Source organism: Lotus japonicus, chromosome 1 (assembly GCF_012489685.1).
Source record: "Lotus japonicus ecotype B-129 chromosome 1, LjGifu_v1.2".
NCBI classification, from domain to species: domain Eukaryota; kingdom Viridiplantae; phylum Streptophyta; class Magnoliopsida; order Fabales; family Fabaceae; genus Lotus; species Lotus japonicus.
In genome coordinates, this window is record NC_080041.1 from 43,832,113 (window position 1) to 43,853,378 (window position 21,266).

Consider the following 21,266-nt stretch of genomic DNA (forward strand, 5'->3'; position numbering starts at 1 on the left):
GCCAGGCGCTTTGGGTCTCTTTGCGGTTTTTTTGTACTCTTGCGGTTACCGTCGGCGCTAGTTGGATTGTAGTCCCTGCTTGAGAGTCCTGCTCTCAATCTTTTAATTAATACACCTTTTGCTTTCTAATAAAAAAAAACTTATTTTGCTACATAATTTAGTACTTATTTTCAAATTTTAAATTGTAATAATAAATGAATTTAAAATTGTAGTAAATGTTTTAGAAACCAAAATTTTAGTATAGATTGTATGTAATTGCGTCAAAATATTAAATTAAATGAAAATTAATTTAAATTTTGAAATTTAACTTTCGTGCTGAATAAATTAGAAAATGTATGAACGAAATCAAGTTATTTTACTACACAATCTAATAAATTATGATTGATTTAAATTAGTGAATGTATTACATGTAATTAAGTTATTTTCAAATTTCAAATGGTAATAAATATAATTTAACTGATCTTATAAAATATTTATATTTTTTTTGGTTACAAGAGGAAAGCTAAAAGACAGAAAAACTACGGATTAGCGTCTAAAAACAATGACGCAATAAGACTAGAAGGCGGGGTAGACCAAACTCGACGCTAATGATCAACATTTTTTTAATTTCAACTAAATTTCTGTTTGACATAGTTGTAGAAATTTTATTTATTTTTAAATTTTATTTAATTCTAAATTGTAAAATAAAAGGTATATATGACATCATATTATTAATTCCATAATTATTCTATTTTTTTTTAATTAATTTTATAATTATTCTAAGGTACTTCTTGAACGGAGTTTGGGTTTGATCATCTCTATGTTGTGTGGGTTAAGTCAGGAGCGTTGAGGTTACGGTTTCTTTCCACCCTTAATATTTCTCTCCCTTGATTGTCGCGTTTGAAGAGGTGGTCCGATGGGTGTGTTGGAGCTTGATTGCTATTGGTTGTTGTTTTCTCGTCTAGTCTTCTTTCATTTCTAGTTTATCTTTTTATCGTTGTTTGTCTCCGTTTGTTGTTTTCTATAGGTACGGGTCTCATCTCCATGCACTTGTGGGTGTTTTGTGGGGTTAATCCACAAAACGTTTTTAATTTACCTGACTAGGTTCATCCTTGTTTTTCAAATGAGGATCTATCTTTCAGCGTAGAACCTAAGGGTTTTTGGATGTGTGGGGATGTTTTGGAGGTTCTTATTGCATAGGACTGAGTTGTTTTACCAGTTGGCTTGTTTATTTAACTCATTATTGAGAGATGTTGTTTCTCAACATTCTTATATATCTATATTTCCTTTTCGAAAAAAAAAATATAGACAATGATCTTGATTTCATTTATAAGATAATAAAGATATATGACATTGTATTACAAATCAAATGAATTTTTCAATTACATCATATTCAAATTTTATAATTAGTCTAAAAAATTAAACTTGAATTTAATTAAATTTTAATTTATCAAATATTTATAGCTACAAAAAAAATTAACTTTATATATTTAAACTCAAACAATAAATATAACTTTAATAAAACATTTAATTTATGAATTATACATAAATTTTGATTTATCATTTATACATATATTTTTAATTACCGTATACTTTTTATTACCCTTACATATCTATTTTTTCAAAATTATTAAATTCAAGTAAAATAATTTAAATTTTAATAGATATTTTAATTCTCGTATTTTCCATCACATATATTTTAATTTTTTTTGTGGGTTTCCTAATAGAACTTACATCATATTATTTTCTTCATTAATAAAGCTTTTATTATGGAAAAAAGAATAATTTAATTTTTCGAAATTTAAATTTAATAATTAAGATGTCCAATTTATAGGGTAAAATTTAATAAATTCTATCTTATAAAGATTCTTAGATCAATTATTTGTAATTTTTATTAATTTACAACGTCATTTTAAGAAATAATTTTCAATTTTCAAAATTAATCATGGAAAATATTTGTTATTGGTCGAAATTATTAAATTCAAGTAAAATAATTTACATTTTAAAATATGATATTAATTCTCGTACTTTACACTCATAGATATTTTCATTTTTCATTTTTTTTCATCCTAGTTGATATTATATTTTTTATACAGTAGTTATTTTTGAAAGAAAGTCACAGTTGGCTTTTGTTAATTATTTTAATGTCATTAATAATCATTAAATGTCAAATTAATACAATAGTTATTTTCGAAAAAAGTCATAATTGACTTTTGTTAATCATTCTAATGTTATGAATAACCATTAAATGTCATATTAATATAATAGTTATTTTCGATATTATGAAATTATTTAATACTTAAATTACTATAAAATTAGAAAATGTGAATATGACATCATCTACCTACTAATAGTAGTTTGAGATAGAAAGCTTATGAAGAAAGTCATAGCATGAGGGGGTGATACTTGTTGTTGTTACCACTTTTTGGTTTCGGAAATAGTATATAGTACTAGTATTGATCCCGCATCATGCACTGATAGAATGAAAATATTTTTATCGGTGTACATCAGACATTTTCATGTTTCTTCTCTCATATTTCTTTTTTAAATACGTATATCACTTATTTAAGTTTTTTTTCTAATCCTAGTTACATTCTAATTCTTTTTTTTCTCTAATTTGTTATGCTTTGAATCAATATACCAAAATCATTTTAATCTTCTAGATGTATATGCGAAAACATAAAATACAAAATTTTTGAGTTAATTTTCAAATCAATCATTTAAAACTATTTGATATCCTTTTGAACTTAAGGTACTACATTAAATTTTTTTATTTTGTTATATAATAAATAGTCATAATGATTAAAAGAATACTTTGTTTGAACAAAAAAAAAGACTTTGTCTAGAAAAATTACAATTGACTTTTATTAATTATTCTAATATCATTAAAAACCTTTAAATATCAAATTAATACAATAGTTATTTTTGAAAAAACTCAAAATTGACTTTTGCTAATTATCCTGTCATTAATAACTATTAAATGCAATATTAATACATTAGTTATTTTTGAAAATATGAAAATATTTAATATTTAAATTACGAAAAAAATTATAAAATATAAATATGTCATATCAACTACCTACTAATTTCTTTCAAAAAAAAAAACTACCTACTAATTATCGCATGATAGAGATATTAAAGCTTATGAAGAAAGGTATATAATGAGGGAGTGACAATTGCCGGAGTTGTCAATTTTTTATTTCGGAAGTACTCACTCCGTTCCTTTTATAAGACTTAATACAAAAAATTATGCTCATTGAGGAAGCACTAAATGTGTCTGATCAGTGTATTTATTTTTAAAAAATGCATACATTCTTTCATATTTACCCTTTGTCATTTTCTCTCACTAGTAATTAATGTTAGGTGATAATTAAAATTTTGGAATTGAAAACACACAATTAATGTAAGGGCAATATATGGAAGAGTACAATATTTTTTGTTGGATTATTGTAAAAGGTCTTATATTTAGGAACACGAGAATGTAAAACTAGGTCTTATAAAACGGAACGGAGGGAGTAGGATATAATATAGGATAGGACTTCATAATATACTCATATCTCTCTTATTAATTATGAATTTTTCAATTCTCCAACCACCAATAATTAAAGAGTACAATTGGTAAAATATAATTAAATCTCTCTTAAAATTGTAAAAGTGACAAGTAAATAGGAACAAAAGAAAAATCAAAATAGTGACAGTTATATAGAAATAGAGGGATATTAAAATAAAATTACTTTAAAAGATGCAGTAGGCTAATTTGTTTGTTCTCTTTAGTTTTTCTCTTGTTATAAAAATTATGGGCAAATTGAATTAACCTCCCTTGAGGTTTATCATTGTTGCACTGACCTCCCCTCTATTATTTAATAAGACACTAACAACTCTTATTTTTTTTGGAAACATTGCACTAATCTCTAATGAGGTTTATTATTACTGCACTGACCTCCCCTAAAATTTATCATTATAACACTAAATACCCCTCTATTATTCAAAATGAAATATGAAAGAGGGGAGGTCAATGCATTTTAAAAATTGGAGGAGAGGTCAGTGCAATAATATTAAAGTTAGACATTAGTGAAAAGTGAAAACAATAGTGAGAACAAAAATTTAAATGAAAGCAAGGACATTTTGTTCTCTTTGTTTAGAGTTTAACTAGTGTTTTTTACCCGCGCGTTGCACGTGTAATATGTTTATTGTAATAATACATCAATCAATTCATTGATTATTAAAAATATAATAAACAACAAATGAAATAGAAGAGTCAGAAATGATGAGGAAAGTGGACAAAAAGTCTTAAATTGAAAATTTTGTTGCATATATTGAAATTCGTATCCCCGTATGATAGCTCAAGTGGTAGGAACTGTCACTTTAAAAGGATAAGCAGTAGAAAATTGTGTGCATCCCCAGAACAAATCTTTCTAGTGTTTTTACAGTGAAATTTTCTCTTGTGTTTGAGGCATGAATCAATACCTTGGTGTATACAAATTTGACATGCTAAAAACACTATTTGTTAAGATTCTTACTTGATGGAATTAAGAAACTAACAAAGATAATCATTCAATAAAACAACTCCATAACACAAATGAAATACCACAGACCTCGTGAAATCTCACATAATTTTTATGTATATTTACTCCTAAAATCATTAGAAAAACTATGAACAATGTACTTAAATCATATATGAAATGTTATTTTCTTATTATGTTTGACATCAAAGCATTTTCATGCTAAAATGTTCTTTCCCGTAGGAGCTTTTTGCCCTGTAATTTGAACAAAATAAAATAAAAATAGATTATATATGAATCTTCTAGCATCACCAAAAAATGCTAGAGCTGAAAGTTTTATGATCCATATAAGTAAAAATTCCTGAACAATTATTTATAGACAAAAAGCCATCTGAAAATTTGTACACACCAATTAATAAGTAAAAGGACTAAAATTGTTTAAATATATAGGTGCAGCTTCCTCTTTCTTACACTCACATAAGAGGGATTCTAAGAGTTCTCTTCTATCTTAAGCACTACAATACACTATACGCAAAAGAAAATTTAGTCATCACAACGATTTTGGTTAGCAAACACTTGGGCTCAACTGCTGCCCTGGCTTATTCTTCAACAGTTTGGCATCATTTTAATGGAGTCTCAAACCTCTGAGTCTGCAGTTTCATAAAACAAATTCTAATTACAATAAAAACTGCAAAGTTAAATACTTCATCCTTAGGCAATGAGTACTTACTAATCGTGTTTATAAACTCATTAAGGGAGACCAAGATTATCAAAAACAAAATTTTCATTGCTTGTTTTACATTTGATTTACCTATAAATTCAAAATTACCAATACCTGCAAAAAATCCAGCTCAATTATTTCCTTGGGCGTGATAAAGACTCACAAATATTCAAACTTCATATCCTTCTCCCTCTCGTTATCTGAAATGGTAGCTCGAATACCGTATAGATTCTACATCTGAAAACACTCAAAAGAAATTGTATTAACTGTAAGACTAACTATTTTTAACAATAAATGTGAGTGATTTATCCTGAAAGCTGCTAAATATTGTTCATTCCAACCACTCTATGTATAACAACTTATTTGTACTTTGTAGTACCTTTATTGGTCTTTGGAATAGGAATGGTAAACTCTACATAACTTCCACCAATCATTCTGCACTTCGCTTAATACCAATGCCTCCTGCAAAATTCCAAAAATAAACTCCATTTAGTGGCGATTTTGGCTCGAGAGAACCAAAAATGATATAAAAGAGTATTTTCTTCATAAATAGAATTAGTGAGATTTAGCAAATTGTTTGGTGTGAACTGAATTTCTAGAAAAGCATATAGTTGCCTTCATTGTATAGTCAAAGCATGCATCAACTTTCATGAGAGAACTGGAAGTAGAAAAAGTCAAGAGAAAATTGTGCTAAAATTTGCAGTAGAAAGGATTCGAAAGAAAGTCTAATGCTTAAAATAGAGGGCAATGAATAATTAATTTTGAATAAAAAGAATACCGACCTTTATAAAATTTTCCATTGGAGTGCTTCATGTCCATAATTTGTCATTCCTTTCTTTTCTTCCATACCTCCTGCTTTTCTTGTTGACATGTAAAGTCACACTACAAATAACCAATAACAACAACAACAACAAAGAAATAAGTTGATAGAGACAACTAGTCAATGAAGTTTGACAACGCCTCTAGTTCACCATTAAAGTAAATCAATTATAACTCCATTGATTAATAGTTTGGCTGATCATATTTTGAAGCTCTGACAAATTCGGTTTTGATTTTATGCTTAGTAATTATTCAATCTTGTATTCAAATTTTGAATTGAATTGCAGATCACAGATATCTTGCCTGATATCAATACAATTCGCACAACAAATATGAAGTATAGAATACAAATAAAATACCTAATTTAAAGAGAAATTTAAGGGATAAATAAATTACATAATTTGAAGAGAAATTTAAGGATAAATTACCTAATTGGTGGGACAGGAGGCGGGTAACATAACACGTGACTGACAACGACACTGAAGAACCATGGCGGCGGCTCAGTGTGGCTGTGAGTAGCGGTGATGAGAGTTTCAGGTGGAGAAAAGATGATTTAGGATGAGTGTTTGATGGGTATATATTTTTTTTTGAAGACCAACGGAATTACGATATATTTTCCTTAGCCATAGCTATAAGAATAGAAAATCATTCTAACAAGTATATCAAAAGAGGATGATGAAAATAATCTAATTACTCAACCACATTTATGTCAAACACTTACACAATTATCAACTTACACAATTATCAGCACCACATGAAGCAAGTTGCATACTCGAGTGATCTTCGTCATTTTCCCTCCATGCCAACCGCTTCACAGCAGAGACACATAGGGGAGGAGATGGCTGATGCAGTATTAGTAAGGAGTAATCTAGGTAAATCTTAGATAATTAAGACAAATCTTTTAAAATTGTAATATTTTATGAAAAAGTTTCTCAGATTTAAAATTACCTTAAAAAAATCGGTTTCAAGATTTGTTATGGAAATAAATTTTAGGTGAAGAAAAAGTTTATTTTTAGATTATTAATTAAATTTTTAGTTATTTTTATTGAATTTTCGAATTTTTATTCAATTAAGAATTTTATGAGTTTTTATTGTGATTTGGTACTTTTTATTAATTAATTGTTTTGGTATTTTTATTGAATTTTATTTTTTTATTTAATCTAGGTAAATCTTAGATAATTAGGGCAAATCTTTTAAAATTTTAATATCTTATGAAAAAGTTTCTCAGATTTAAAATTACCTTTAAAAAATTGGTTTCAAGATTTGTTATGGAAATAAATTTTAGGTGAAGAAAAAGTTTTTTTTAGAGTATTAATTAAATTTTATGGTATATACACCCTATCAACTACAAAATTAAAGCTGGGTAAAGTTATAAGCTACTAAGAGAAACATGCATAACCTTGAATGCCTTCAACCAGGATAAAATGTGATCAGCTTCCATATTTGGTTTGAAAATTTTCTTCAAAATTACCTTTAAAAAATCGGTTTCAAGATTTGTTATGGAAATAAATTTTAGGTGAAGAAAAAGTTTATTTGTAAAGTATTAATTAAATTTGATGATATTTTTTTTGAATAAAAAAATATTGATGCTATAAATTTTTTTAAAAATCATATCTATTTGATTTAGAAAATAAAAAAATTTAAAATTTAAAATAAAACTAATAATGATGTTGTTAACTAAAAAAATCAATATTTATTTGCCCATCATACACCTTTTAAAACCAATCAAATATTAAATAGATTGTAAAAAATATTATATAGCTATATAACAAATTGACACGTGAAATTTGCTATCTAATTTATTTATTTACTCTAAAAATAAATAATAAGATAAAATCATGAAATAAACAACATAAGTCCTAATCAAATCTAAAATTTTAAAAGGTACTAAATAAATATAGATAAAAACTATCAAAATCTAGAAAATCACAATAAAAACTCATAAAATCCTAAATTAGTTAAAAATCCGAAAATTCAATAAAAATACCATTAAAATTGATATTGATATTGATGTAAATACGCTGAGAAGGTAAAAGTCATTTTACACCGTCAACCAATGAGATTTTAGAGATTTGCCATATTATTATTTCCACTTTAATAAATAAACTATCTCTCTAAAGTCCCATAACCGCATTGTCAAGGAAAAAAATTGTGTAACCATTGGCGTCATTCTGGTCTAGCGGCAAGGAAGAATGGAAGCATCACCAAGATGACACGGCAAAATGAAAACTTTCTATTTGGTGTAAACCAAGTTTATCCCTCAATGCATCCCATTAATCTCTTTTGTTTATACTAGTTGAACTAAAATGGTGGTCAAGTTTTCCGTCCAATTTGGAAAGAAACATTTGAGGATGGTCCTCACAATTTTTTTTTTCTTTCCTTCCATGATCACAACCTACCTCTATGATGTAGGTTGTGATGAACCAAATTCGAGGGTGAATTCTTTTGAAGAAGGAGGGACTAATGAGAATTAGGGAATAATCATCAAAGACAAGAGCGAGAAGGCGTTGGAAGGACTCGAAGAAGCAATGACAAGGGTAAAGACAAAGAGGATGAAGAAGGTCGTATTGGCCATGATTTAGTTTAAGCGTCATTTAGCGTTAGAAATTGTTATTTTATTTGGTTTAATTGTGTTTTGAGCTTGTTTATGAACAACTCAATTAGCTCTTATAGCTAGTCATATAAATACTTTTGTCGACCAATTTTAAAGTAGTTTTAAGAGTTAAATATGTTTAGTTGAGGAGAATTGAATCTGGTTCCTCAATTTTTTTTATAGCTTTTAATCTCTAACATTATTAAAATAAGTGAAGTTAGTCTTTGTCGTACTTTTTGTTGCGGTTTTGTGTATTTGTAGCCAGAATTGCAACAAAATATTTATTCTTAGTTTTAGTAGCATAACTTGTTGCATGTCCTTTGAAAGCACATTAAAAACTGCCTGAAGGTCCCCCCCCCCCCCACCCTAAGTTTCTAACATATTTCCATGGAATCAACACCACCCTTTCCAGATTGTTGCATCTGATAATAGCATTTAACATAGATTAAAGCACTGAATATATTTTACAGCGTAAGCAATCCTATGATTAGAAGTATCGTATCCTGTAGAACATTTTGCAATTGCACATCATGTATTATAAAAGGGCAATTAAGAATTCATGGACCTCTATTCAAGAGTAAGTAATGGAATGCTTGCCAAATGGATCGAGGGACTACTTTCAACCACGTTATTAATCTTGGGGTCTAAGAGCTATGAATTTAGTGTAGAGGAATCAAAAATCAAATTTACCCCTACTTTATACTAGAAACTAAAAACATATTTAATGCTAGTTTTAGTCCTAATTTTGTTGATTACCCAACTTGTGATAGTGTATCTTTTATGTTCTTGAGTGAACCAATTTCTTTGATATTATCAAGAGACCAACACTCTTGATGCAACCATACCTTCCATTACAACTTAACAATATTTGATTGTGGCGCACCTTTTCACCTTTATTTTTATCCACGCTTGTTTTTATTTTCTTCTTTTTAGTTCTTGTTTAAACGCATTTCTAATTTTTCTGAGTACGCTTTAACCTCAAATTGCATCTATAGGCAACACCGATCAAGATTGTCATCAATGCTCCATCAATATAATTAAAACTCTTCATACTTGTCAATACATAACTAGTGGCTTTTGTGAAATACGATTAAAATGCCCTACTAAAGATTTTTTTTTTTGATAAGCATGCCCTACTAAAGATAGATTGTTCTCTTTTTAAAGTAACATTTAAAATTTCAGAGCAAGAGATCAAAGTCCCTATTTTACAGCAAAATGGAAATTTTCATCTATTTAATGATTCAGATTGAGTGGATGGACTCAAGGGCTAGAGCCTTTATTGAGAACTCAAGGGCTCGAGCTTTCATCTATTTAATGTTTCTTAGAGCATCTCCAATACAAGGTTCGTAGTTCTTATTTTTGAGTTAAGAATTAAAAATTGAGTTCTTAACCACGGGAGGAGATGACGAGGAGTTCTTATATAAGGAGTTTTACTTTTTGAGTTCTTAGCATAAATTTTTTTTCCTCTCATTCATTTAATTTAAGTATTGAATTAGCATTTAAAGTTAAATCAAAATTATATAAAAATAAAACATATTAATATAATGGTATTGTGAGACCGGATGAATAGTGCTTAAGCACATGTGGCAGTACAGACCCACATGAATAGTGCTAAAAACTAAGAATTAAGAACTAGCATTGGAAATGCTCTTATATACTCTTTCCGTCCCCATTTATAAGTCGCTTTTACCTAATTCTCTCGGATTAAGAAAAGAAGTTGCTAGTATTAAATTTGTAAAAAGTTTTATTCTGTTTCTTAGGTTACCCATCAACTTCTCTCTCCAAATTACTAATTTCTTTTCAAAATTACATTGTCTCTTTCATATTAATTATGAGGGTAAATTTGGAAAAAAGCATTAAATGCTTCATTGATATTATAAAGTGATTATATTTTGGGACTAAGAAAACTCTCAGAAAGTGACTTATATACGGGGACGGAGGGAGTAACTTGTATGATGATTCCCGATGCCATACTCATTCAATCCGCACCACAGAGATGAGTTGAGAATTTTTGGTATTGTGAATCTGGAAGAGATCACTACCAATGGCTAACAGTCAATAATTTACAGCTTCATCTTTCAGAAAAGAGCAATCAACAAAATTTTACAAATTTAACATGAAATGGAATTTCCATGCATGTTTACCAAGAGAGTAGTTATAATCACGCGAGCAGCTCGAAGTGCACCGATAAGAATTGCCGCGCACAGCTGTTTATGTGAAGAAGATGATCAAAATCAGCAAATATAACTTCAAAGACCAGCATAGTATGTTTGAACTTTGAATGAAGATACTTAAAAGACACTTGTGAGTACTAAGAGTCTTACCTCACATCACTTGTCAAGAATCAGAGAACTTCTCTCAATGAGATGGAAGTAGTCAATGAATTAATCCGTCCTTCAGCAACGTGGGAAGATGCTATATACCATGACCAGTTGTTTCATATTTGTTTTCATTACCTCGGTGATGTAGACGACACCACCGCAACTTGTATGAGAGGACATCCCGGAAGTTTTGTTAATTCTGGACTTCCTTGAAGAAGGGATGCTCTTTGGGGATTTGATAGCATAACTTGTTGCATGTCCTTTGAAAGAACATTAAAAACTGCCTGAAGGTCCCCCTAAGTTTCTGACAAATTTCCATGGAATCAACACCACCCTTTCCAGATTGTTGCACCTGATAATAGCATTTAACATAGATTAAAGCACTGAATATATTTTACAGCGTAAGCAATCCTATGATTAGAAGTATCGTATCCTGTAGAACATTTTGCAACAAATACTTAAGTGCTACCTTGCACATCATGTATTGTAAAAGGGCAATTAAGAATTCATGGACCTCGGTTCAAGAGTAAGTAATGGAATGCTTGCCTAATGAAAATACATGTGGTCAGCTTTCATATCGATAAGGAAAGAAATTTCATCCAATTTCACATAGCTTACATCACCTCGAAAAATATACAACCAAAAGGTTCAGGAAAAAATAAGATAAAGAATGCAACAATGCATTACATAACTATGAAACATTTTCTGATATTCCCATTCTTGAAACACTTAAACAAGAGTGTGTCTCACATCATAAAAAGCATGCAATCTATCAATATGTGCAATGCTATCAAATCAAATTATTCTTAGCTAGCTCCAAAGGTCTTCAGCATTCTACGCTACTGATCTTTCTAATGATATTTTATTAAAATTTCATACAGAAGACTGCTTTCATCATTATATTAATCGGTGGCATATAATCATTAGAATCATACCCTAAATGAGTCATGACATGAAATTGCACTATATCACCAGGTTAAGTAGACTATCACATATTTGGCTAAGGGATGTGAGTAGCAAATCTCTGTGCTTTAATTCTAGCACATTACAAACTTGCAAGTTGCAAACTCTTCAGACTTCAAATAAGTTCATGCTTATTGAGTTTAATTCATAATTGCATGTATATACAAATACAGTTCATGAACTGATAAGGTTGATTCAAGCTTGGGCATAAACTTCAGTTCGGTTAAAAGTGAAAATCCAGCCCCTTGGTTGTTAACTGAACGAAGCATGAGAACAAGGCAACAAGCATTCAACTCGGGTTGGCTCCTCTATGTCCTTACCTATAGTTATGCAAAACCAGTCCTACAAGTTTTCAGAAGAAGTACTAAGCAAAGTGCACGTTTCACCTGACACTGTAACAGTGAAGGCTTTAGAATTGAACTTATGAAGAACTATGAACCAGTATGATAGCAGTAATTGAATTTACAAATGAAGCATCAAGGCAGGGCTCAATATAATTCACATTAAACAACAAGAAGACAGCAATACACTTGTTCACCCTTCATAACGATCACAAGTCCAGCTAGAAAAAGTTCCTTCAGTTTTGACTCATAATATCCCATATCCATATAAAGTACTTGGCACAAACTGCAAGGGATAATTACACATAGTAAAACCAATGACGTAATTGCAAGCATCAACCAAAGAAAGAGATGACCAATTTATAAGGTGCAATTTTTTCCATGTATGTTGCAGACCCAACTGCAAAGCCCAAAATCACTAAGGTTTAGGTAAGGAGGAGGAGGAGGAGGTCCGCTGCTCCGGATCAACACAGGGAGGGAGAGCCTAACTGAGTGCTGAGCTGGCAGCAGGGTAGTGGATCTCTGTTGTAACCATGTGGGTTGTGAATGAGAAAGAAAGAAAGATGGTGTATAAATGTTGGAAAAGGGGAGAGGGGAAGGTAGCCAAGAACTGGGACATGCACTCTCTAAATTGCCTGATATCTGTTTTTCTTTCTTCTTGGTGTTATTCCCTAAACTGGAAACCTGAGTTCATCTCAGAATTCCTGAAATATTCTAATACAAACATATTTCAATTTTTTTCCTTCTCAACTTTTCTCTGGCACAGTATTTGGTATCAAAGCTCCTGGATCAATCAAGAAGCTTGAATGGTTAACACACGCATTGCAATGGAGTCGAGGGTTGAAGGTCTGGAGCGACATTCAAGAATTTTGGCCATAAAACCAAATGCAATTTGATGAACTTCGCCAGCTATTCCTGATAAGTGGAAGACATAATCGAGGCCAGTCTCCCAGAAAACGTATTCGATTGCATTTGTCCGATGCAACGAACACAGGAAAAGGCAATCAAGAAGGAAAGATGAACTGTGGGGGTCGGGTCGAGGAGAAACTCATGAAGATGAAGCAAGAAAATTCAAGGCAACAAACAGGGAAGTGGATGGGTATGGGTGCAAAGAAGCCAACAAGTTTAATCAATGTGATCAGTGGTGCAAAGGAGGCGGTGCTTTAGGGATAGGGAAAAGTAACAAAAAGGTTGCAGCGGAAGCGATGATCACGAAGCGAATGCAACTTCAAAACTGCTACGTTCTTGAGGGATCAAGAGGAGGGGCAGCAGGAGGGATGCTAAACACACTAGTTAAACAACAATCACCATCGGAGCCGCCTAATTATGATGCTTGGGCAGTGAAGGGGGCAATAGATAGGAAAGTGAAGAAGATTGAGCGGCTGCCACCAGAAGACCATGGTGTTGGTCCGGCAGTGCACACTACGCAACAGCAGAAAGGCAAGTGAATGGGCAACATGGAAATGAGAAAGATGGGGTCACTCTTTCACCTTGACAGGCCTGGCCCAATAGAAAAGTGGTTGTGCAACCCATAAATGGCTTTACAAACTTCTGATTGCTTTGGCAGAATAAAACGGAAGATACTGAGCTTATTGTTTGGCGCAATAGACCATGGCCCAATAGTAAGTAAAGGAAATAAGCCTTTCAAAGGAAGGAATTTTGTAAGTGCCTGCGTTTCTTTTCTGTTCGCAATTGCAAACATGCAGAAAATCCAACGCTCACCCAACACTTCAGATACAATGGCAGTGTCATGCTTACAGCAGGGGAAACCAGGTTGTAGTTTGGAGTTTTATCAAGTACCAGAACCTCTGACCCGTGAGCAAGAGGTCGTTACTTGTATCATCCTACTGTTTTAATGAACGGGAATTAAGAAACTGCACTTTCCAAGGTATTAATATCCATATGCGGAGCTGGGGACATGAACAGATTTGGAACCATTGCCCTGTCAGGGTCACATGAAGTTGCAACCCTATGAACCAAGGTCATTAGATAAGACATCCAATCAGAATTTTAATACCAATTTTTATGGACTTCTTAAGGTGAAAAGAAGCATTGGTTGGGTGTAGTATAAGCTGAAGAAGAAGGACTGGGTAGCTCTACAACAGGTGCAACATCTTTTCCCTATGCTTTTAGCCGAGAATGAGCTGCAAGTGCAGCCTGAACAGGTTTTCAAATCGACTCTAGGTTCTATGGTTGAATCACAAGGACTGGTTACAGGGCATAATTTGCAGGAGCATAAGGGTTTGCATGTTGGTTCAAATGGACACTATGGCATCTCATTTGTCTAGGGATTGTCATGTTTTAAACAGTGGGATCCTGGTGGTATTTTGTTTCAGATATTACAAGTGGCTTCCACCCATATTCTTGTGGGGATGGGTAGGCTAAGGAAGTATGCTCACTTCTTAGCATTAGCTTCCCTTATACAGACACTTCCCGAATATGAGAATTCCTGGGAATCATTGGAAAGAATTCAGGAATAATTTTCACGGTTTGACCTTGAGGACAAAGGTGATTCTTGAAGGAGGGAGAGATGTTACAGACCCAGTTGCAAGGCCCAACATCACTCACTAAGGTTTACGTAAGGGCGGAAAGGAAATGAAAAACCTCATGAAGGACCAAGGCAATAGCAGCGTCCCGTCGACAACCCCTTCACTAATAGTCGGAGCTCGACCGATCCCATAATTATCCATAGCGGAGGAGGTACGCTACACCGAATCAACACAGGGAGGGAGAGCCTAACTGATTGCTGAGCTGGCAGCTGGGTTGTGAATGAGAGAGAAAGATGGTGTATAAATGTGGGAAAAGGGGGGAGGGGAAGGTAGGCTAGAAATGGGAGAGAATAGACACTCTCTAAATTGCCTGATATCTGTTTTTTCTTTCTTCTTGGTCTAATTCCCTAAATTGGATACCTGAGTTCATCTCAGAATTCCAGAACTATTCTAATACAAACACATTTCATTTCTTTTCCTTCTCTACTTTTTTCTGGTACCTAACAAAGAGCACATATCAACATTAGACTGAGAAATGACCACTTTACGCTCCAACAAGACAAACGGGATGAAATGGGAATCATGGGACAAATCATCTCCTTACTACAATGGTTCCACAGCACAGATACCAGTGTTACAGTCTCTTCAACAGAAGGAAAATTAAAGGGCAGTAAAGGAAAGTCAACAGGTAAATTCATGGGTATTTTATCTTAATAACAAGTATGAAACAATAACCAATGTAGCATAACAATAATATCTTATCATAGGTTAAATCTAGCTAATAGTCTATCTTAACAAGTAAAATCTCATATCTTTTGAGTTTCTACACACTTCAAAAATATGATAATTCCAGTTTTATTCAAGTCATATCTAAGTGATACTAAGAACCAGAGGTGAAGGAATACTCATGCCCCTCTCCCTCTTCTGCAATTTTTTATGTACTCATTTTAGTCATTTATATATTTAGTTGATAACCCCCAAAATATGAATCAAACTTCCAAATAACCCCTTCAGTAGTGTCCCCTCTAACTAAATTTTGGGCTCCACTTACTCTAAGAATCAAAATAGATCCCCATCCTCCAATAAGAAAGGAATAAAAACTACATGGAGATGTAATTCTTTTATATAGAATTTTGAACTTAACTCCTTACAGCCAAAATAATAAATAAATTAGGCCTATAAAAACCCTGTTTAAATATAAGATTGTTTTAGGAAAATTGAAAATTGAAAATTGAAAATCCAGTTATTCCAATGTCCCCAGATTATAAACAGAAATTCATAGACAACAGCCCAATCTGGTCAATGGAATACTCTAAAACCTACACACCAATACAAGGACATATATGGATGGAAGTTAATTCTTTACTGCTAGCGGGAGATCAATATTTGATTATATTTTTAAATCTAAAAACAGAATTGGGAGAGATCTCACAGTTATCAAATATTTCTGTCTTGACTTGAGCATCAGAACACAATATTAGTTGACTTTCGATGAGATCATTTGTTTAACTAACAGGATCAAAAACCACATACACAGAGTAAACAATGAAGTCCCAATAAAACACTAACCACAACTCAGTTTATCATGTTATCGTAAGGCATAAAATTATCTGAGGACCCTAGGAGAGCAGATTACCTGCACTTCTCTGAGGAGAAGTCTCTCTATAACATTGAAGGAATCCACTATTTCCAACTCAGACAATTTAGAAATAAGCTGTTCTATGTCAGTTTTCATTCTTGCTTGCCTCCACAATCTATCTTGTTCTTGTTCGGCAGCAGCACGCCTTCTCTGAAACCATGGCATAAAGTTGGGTCCATTCAGGAATCGCCTGAAGAGAACATTCATGCAAATTATGTGAAGATTAGGAATATAATTAGTAAAGAACTCCATGTTTAGTGCAAAGTTTATAATTAAAATATTATAATAAGAAGAGGTTGGTAGCATTGCAAATGAAAAAACACAACAAATAAGGTAAACAAAGCTACTACCTGTATAAGTCAAGCCAGTTAGACCTCATTCGCTTTAATAAGAATTTCCCTGGACCTCTTGCAGATAAACTTGCAAGAAACTCACTGGCATTAAATGGAGGTAGGGAAGGAGGCTCTACATAAGGAGAAGATCCTTCTAATGGTGTTGTAGTCCTAAAATATGGGGAAAAGGGTGCCAAAAAATTTGTTGTGAGCTCCAAGAAGTGTCTACGTAATATCTCATTATTCACAACAGACATTGACTCCTCTACTCTTGGTGACACCCCAGCATCTATAAGCCTATTTAAGATAGAAGTATCTGGCTTAGTTATTGCAGAATAGGTACTCCAAATGGCTTCCCTATGTTCTGTCATGAGACAAAGAGGACCATCTCTTCGCAGCTTAACCGCACTCAATAAACTTGAAGGAGAAAACTTCTTCAGGGATAATTGTTGAAACCCAAGACCTTCAGGACTACCAGAAATTCTGCCAGTAGACCTAGCTGAAAGGGCAACCCTGTTTGAATTAGGAGGAGGGCTTCCGACTGAGACAATGTGCGGAATATTCCGGAGAGCTTTGAGGAAGAAAAGGTTTGTAACCCCTAAAATAATTGGAGGGAAAGCTTCACCTTCTTGAATTGAGTTTAAGTGTGCAAACACAGGGTCATGTATGGTAAAATAAGGCCGGAAGTCAAGACTGCAAAGTAATGGTGCAACCAAACTCACAAGACTGGCAACAGCCTCACAACACTGGGGAGGTGTTGGGGCAATGATGAGCATGGGCTCACCAACAATCAACAACTCCCATAACAGCCAGAGCTGCAACAGAAGGCCCCGGAACGAGCCGAAAAGATCTGAATCATGAAAAAGACCTTGTGGGACAGACTGGTTATTATTATTAGCAAGAAAAGGTGCCACAGAAGAAGCAGGCTCTTCAAAAGAAACTCCACTTTCTACAGGCAAACTAAGAGCAGGTGGCAAGTTCACTTTAAGAGTAGCATTTCCAATGGGAAGATCCATCACCTTGCCAGGAACAGGAGCCGGCCATTTTGAAACATAAGCAGCAATGTGCTCCAGTGCTTTCTTACCAATGTCGAAAAACAAAGGACCAACAATTTGCAACAATGGTCTAAACACACTCGAATAAGGACTGCGAGACAAGATCACCACAGACTTCTGCTCCCCGCCGCGCTTCAACCTCTCATCATGTCTCTGCCTGTTAAACACATAACCATACATGTATTCTGGCCCATCGGTACAATCATCAGTAGCATCCTTGGCAGGTTGAGAACCATTGGCATTGCTGCTGCGCCTGCGAATTCGGAAAAAGAAAATACAATCATGAATGCTGGACCTGTTCTGGTTCTGCGAAACGGAATCAGGGAAGGAACTGTAAGCGATTTCAAGCTCTTCGTCGTGGGAAAGACATCCCTGTGGGTAACACTCTTCGACGAGCTGTCCTTGCTCGAGATCAAACCTTATAGCACAAAAAGCAACAACCCATCTTTGCAATGATTCCGAGTCAACAACACTCGGACTAAGTTCCGTTTTCACTGAAAATGAAGGAGACCTACTCATACCTCACAAAACAAAATACAATAAAAAAAACAACAACTTTGGTTTTCTGCTACAAAACCAACAATTGCATCATCCTCAAAAGGGTTTATGCTTGAAATCAAAAGGAAGGTTGCGCAAGATCCAGGATTGTGAGGGGAGAAATTGTGAAAGGGAATAGAAATTGGTGAAGATCTGGGTGGGGAATGAGAGGTTTTGATTTGAGGGGATTATGGATCGGAAAGAATGGAATCTGGCGGAGAAAAATGGAATTGCAAAAGCAAGTTGCAGATTGAAACAGAGAAATTGTGTGACCTGAATTGGAGAGAGGAGTTTCCTTCAAACTTGGGACGGACGACGCAAAAGATAATTGTTGGATTTACACGACGAGAGATTGGGAGAAGATGTCTGCTTCAACCTTCCATTTCCAGGCTGCCTTTGTTGGGACAGCAACTAGCTAAAATTTTCAAAACACTTTTTAATTTAAAATTTTAAAATTGTCTTATGTATCGAAATTTTAAAGAGAAAAATTATAAGGCTTTTTTTTTGGGATAATGCGAATAAAAAAATGAAAAAAATAATTACCAAAAAGGGAAGAAAAAAAACAATGTTATCCCATAGTGTGTTTCTTATGGTGGCTTCTAGGATGGAAGAGAGGGATAGGTCTTTCACCAATGATAGACCAAAATTATCTGTTATAGCAGGTGGTAGTGACCAGTTGAGAAAATAAAATTTAAACCAATAGTTAGAATTACCAGAAAATCCCCACTACCCCTTTTCCTACCACCTCCTTCTTCCCCCACCTGCATCCCCCCTCACCAAACCCTTCCGAGCAACCACCGCCACTAATGTTAACCCAGCCATTGTCACCCTTTTTTATGCAGATTTTTTTTCTTCATTAGAACACAAGAAGATGGTCGTGTGTCGACGGCGAAGGTGCAAACCGGGCACGCGGATTCCAGTGCGAATTCCTTCGAATTCCTCATCCCTGCAGAAAATTAAACAGTACAATACTCTTTAAAGCAAACAAAATAAACAGTAGCGATTGAATGAATATGCAAAAGATCTTAAAAAGTTTCAGTTCATTATGAAATTCACAAATATGAAAAACGAATTAAACAATGCAAGAATCTGAAGTGAGATTTGGAAACAGAATTCTGAAGTGGGTATGGTTTTGGAGAAAGTAGTGATTTTGATTTTTGAGGAGTGTGAAAGTAATTGAAATTTCAAATTAATTTAAGGATAAATTTGTAATTTTAGATGGTTGAAAAATGTCTTTTAGATTGAATTAGCAGTAAATTTCCTATCTTTCATGGTGAACAACCCAAACACACATTCATGCTAGTCACCACCTTTTCTTATTACTTGGAGCCTATGTGGCGAGTGGGGGTAGATTCGCGTCACCCCACACGAACGCATTATAGGATTTGCGTCCCTAGAAGCGAACTCCTTAGACTAGGTACAATGGTTTTGTTTTTCAACACCATCCTTTTTCACTTTTTACACTCCACATCATCTTCTCTCTCTCCACTCTTCATCCCACCCGAAGGAGGAATTAATTTGATGAGGGATAAAAGTGTGGTTCATTTGTTTCGAACCCGGAGAAGGGATTAATTTACTAACATTTCTAACAACTAACATTTGCCTATAAAAAAAATTGCAATGGTTTTGTTTAGTAAAATTCAACACCCTATCCCACCACTTTTATTTCATATTCTTATTTTCTTTTATGTTTTTGTGATTATATATTAATAACAATTATCGATTGAAATTAAATTAAAATAATTAAGAGTTAATTTTTTTTCTTTCTAGTTTAATAATTTGTTTGAAATTTTTTATTTTGTTTTATATTCTTAATTAATTTTTTCTTGCAAGTAAATAAAGACGAGATATAGGGATAGTCGTCATTATTAAAACAAGTAAAATTACAAAATGCTTAAAATGCAATACAATACACTATATTGACTATAATTTGGATTAGATTACAGCGTGATGAAATTTGGAGAAAATTCATAATTTGGTATATTTTGGGACCTCGTTGGTTGGAAGATTCATTTTGAATTATGTAGTTGTTGGGATTTGGGTAGTTGAAAAGGTAATTGGTAGAATTTTGGGTGTGAAAATGGTTATTGTTGGGATCCATTTCACTAAAAAAATGTTTAGAGCTACAAACAAGAGTTTATTGGAGGCTAAATAGAAAAACTAGAGAGGAAAATGTCGTTTTCTTTTGTGTCTAAATCAAATGAACCAAGTCTCTATTTTTTTTTAATGAAATGAATATTATTATAATAGAGACTTGAACCAAAGAAAAGTCAAGATGAAATCCAAGTACAAAAAGGTCTAGAATGACATGAAGACCAAAGCACAAAAAAATAATGCGCTAATAACCCACCACCAACCCGCAAAATGGCTTATAACGAATTCCCAAGAAGGGGCCTCATTAAAACCTTATTAGGAAAAACCCAGTGGGATAAAAACCTAGCAAGGAAAAATAGTACCACCAACTTGGGAAAGTCACTTTGCTACAAAATATCAAGAAAATGATGATCAGAAAATTGCTCAAGTTTCTGGACGTGTAGCAGCACGACGTGTAGCAGCAAATACATAAAAAGGAAAACAGCAACAGCAATCCAATAGCATCAACAGCAAACAACATTCGGAATACAACAATAGCATATCAGCAACAGCATAAATACAGTAACAACAGCAATCTGCAACAGCAACAGCAAAACAACACCAGCAGCTACAACATACAGGAAACAGCAACAGCAAAACAGCACCAGCAGCAGAAAACAACAGCAAAAACAGCAACCAAGACACTAGTAACAGCAAAACAGCAACTCCAAATCTTCCACATCATGCTTAAAATAGCCTGCAAACAACATAAAATAAAACCAGACACCTGCAAATCCTTTATCTTCCAGCATAGGACCAAATCGGTTCATCAAGAAAGCAGCCTAGCTTTGACAACTCATCCGCCTCCCCATTGCCTTCTCTCAAAATATGAAATACCCCAC

At 33.3% G+C, this 21,266-nt stretch overlaps 1 protein-coding gene across 1 annotated transcript; it reads right to left on the reverse strand.

Moving 5' to 3' along the window:
* Window positions 1-10,611: 10,611 nt before the first annotated feature.
* Window positions 10,612-18,722, reverse strand: LOC130728798 (uncharacterized). Its single transcript, XM_057580407.1, is given in 5 exon segments — window positions 10,612-10,821; window positions 10,939-11,230; window positions 11,233-11,287; window positions 16,365-16,557; window positions 16,718-18,722. Coding segments are annotated over 4 exon segments (1,968 nt in total). The 5' UTR covers window positions 18,274-18,722; the 3' UTR covers window positions 10,612-10,821; window positions 10,939-11,066.
* Between the last annotated feature and the right edge of the window lie 2,544 nt (window positions 18,723-21,266).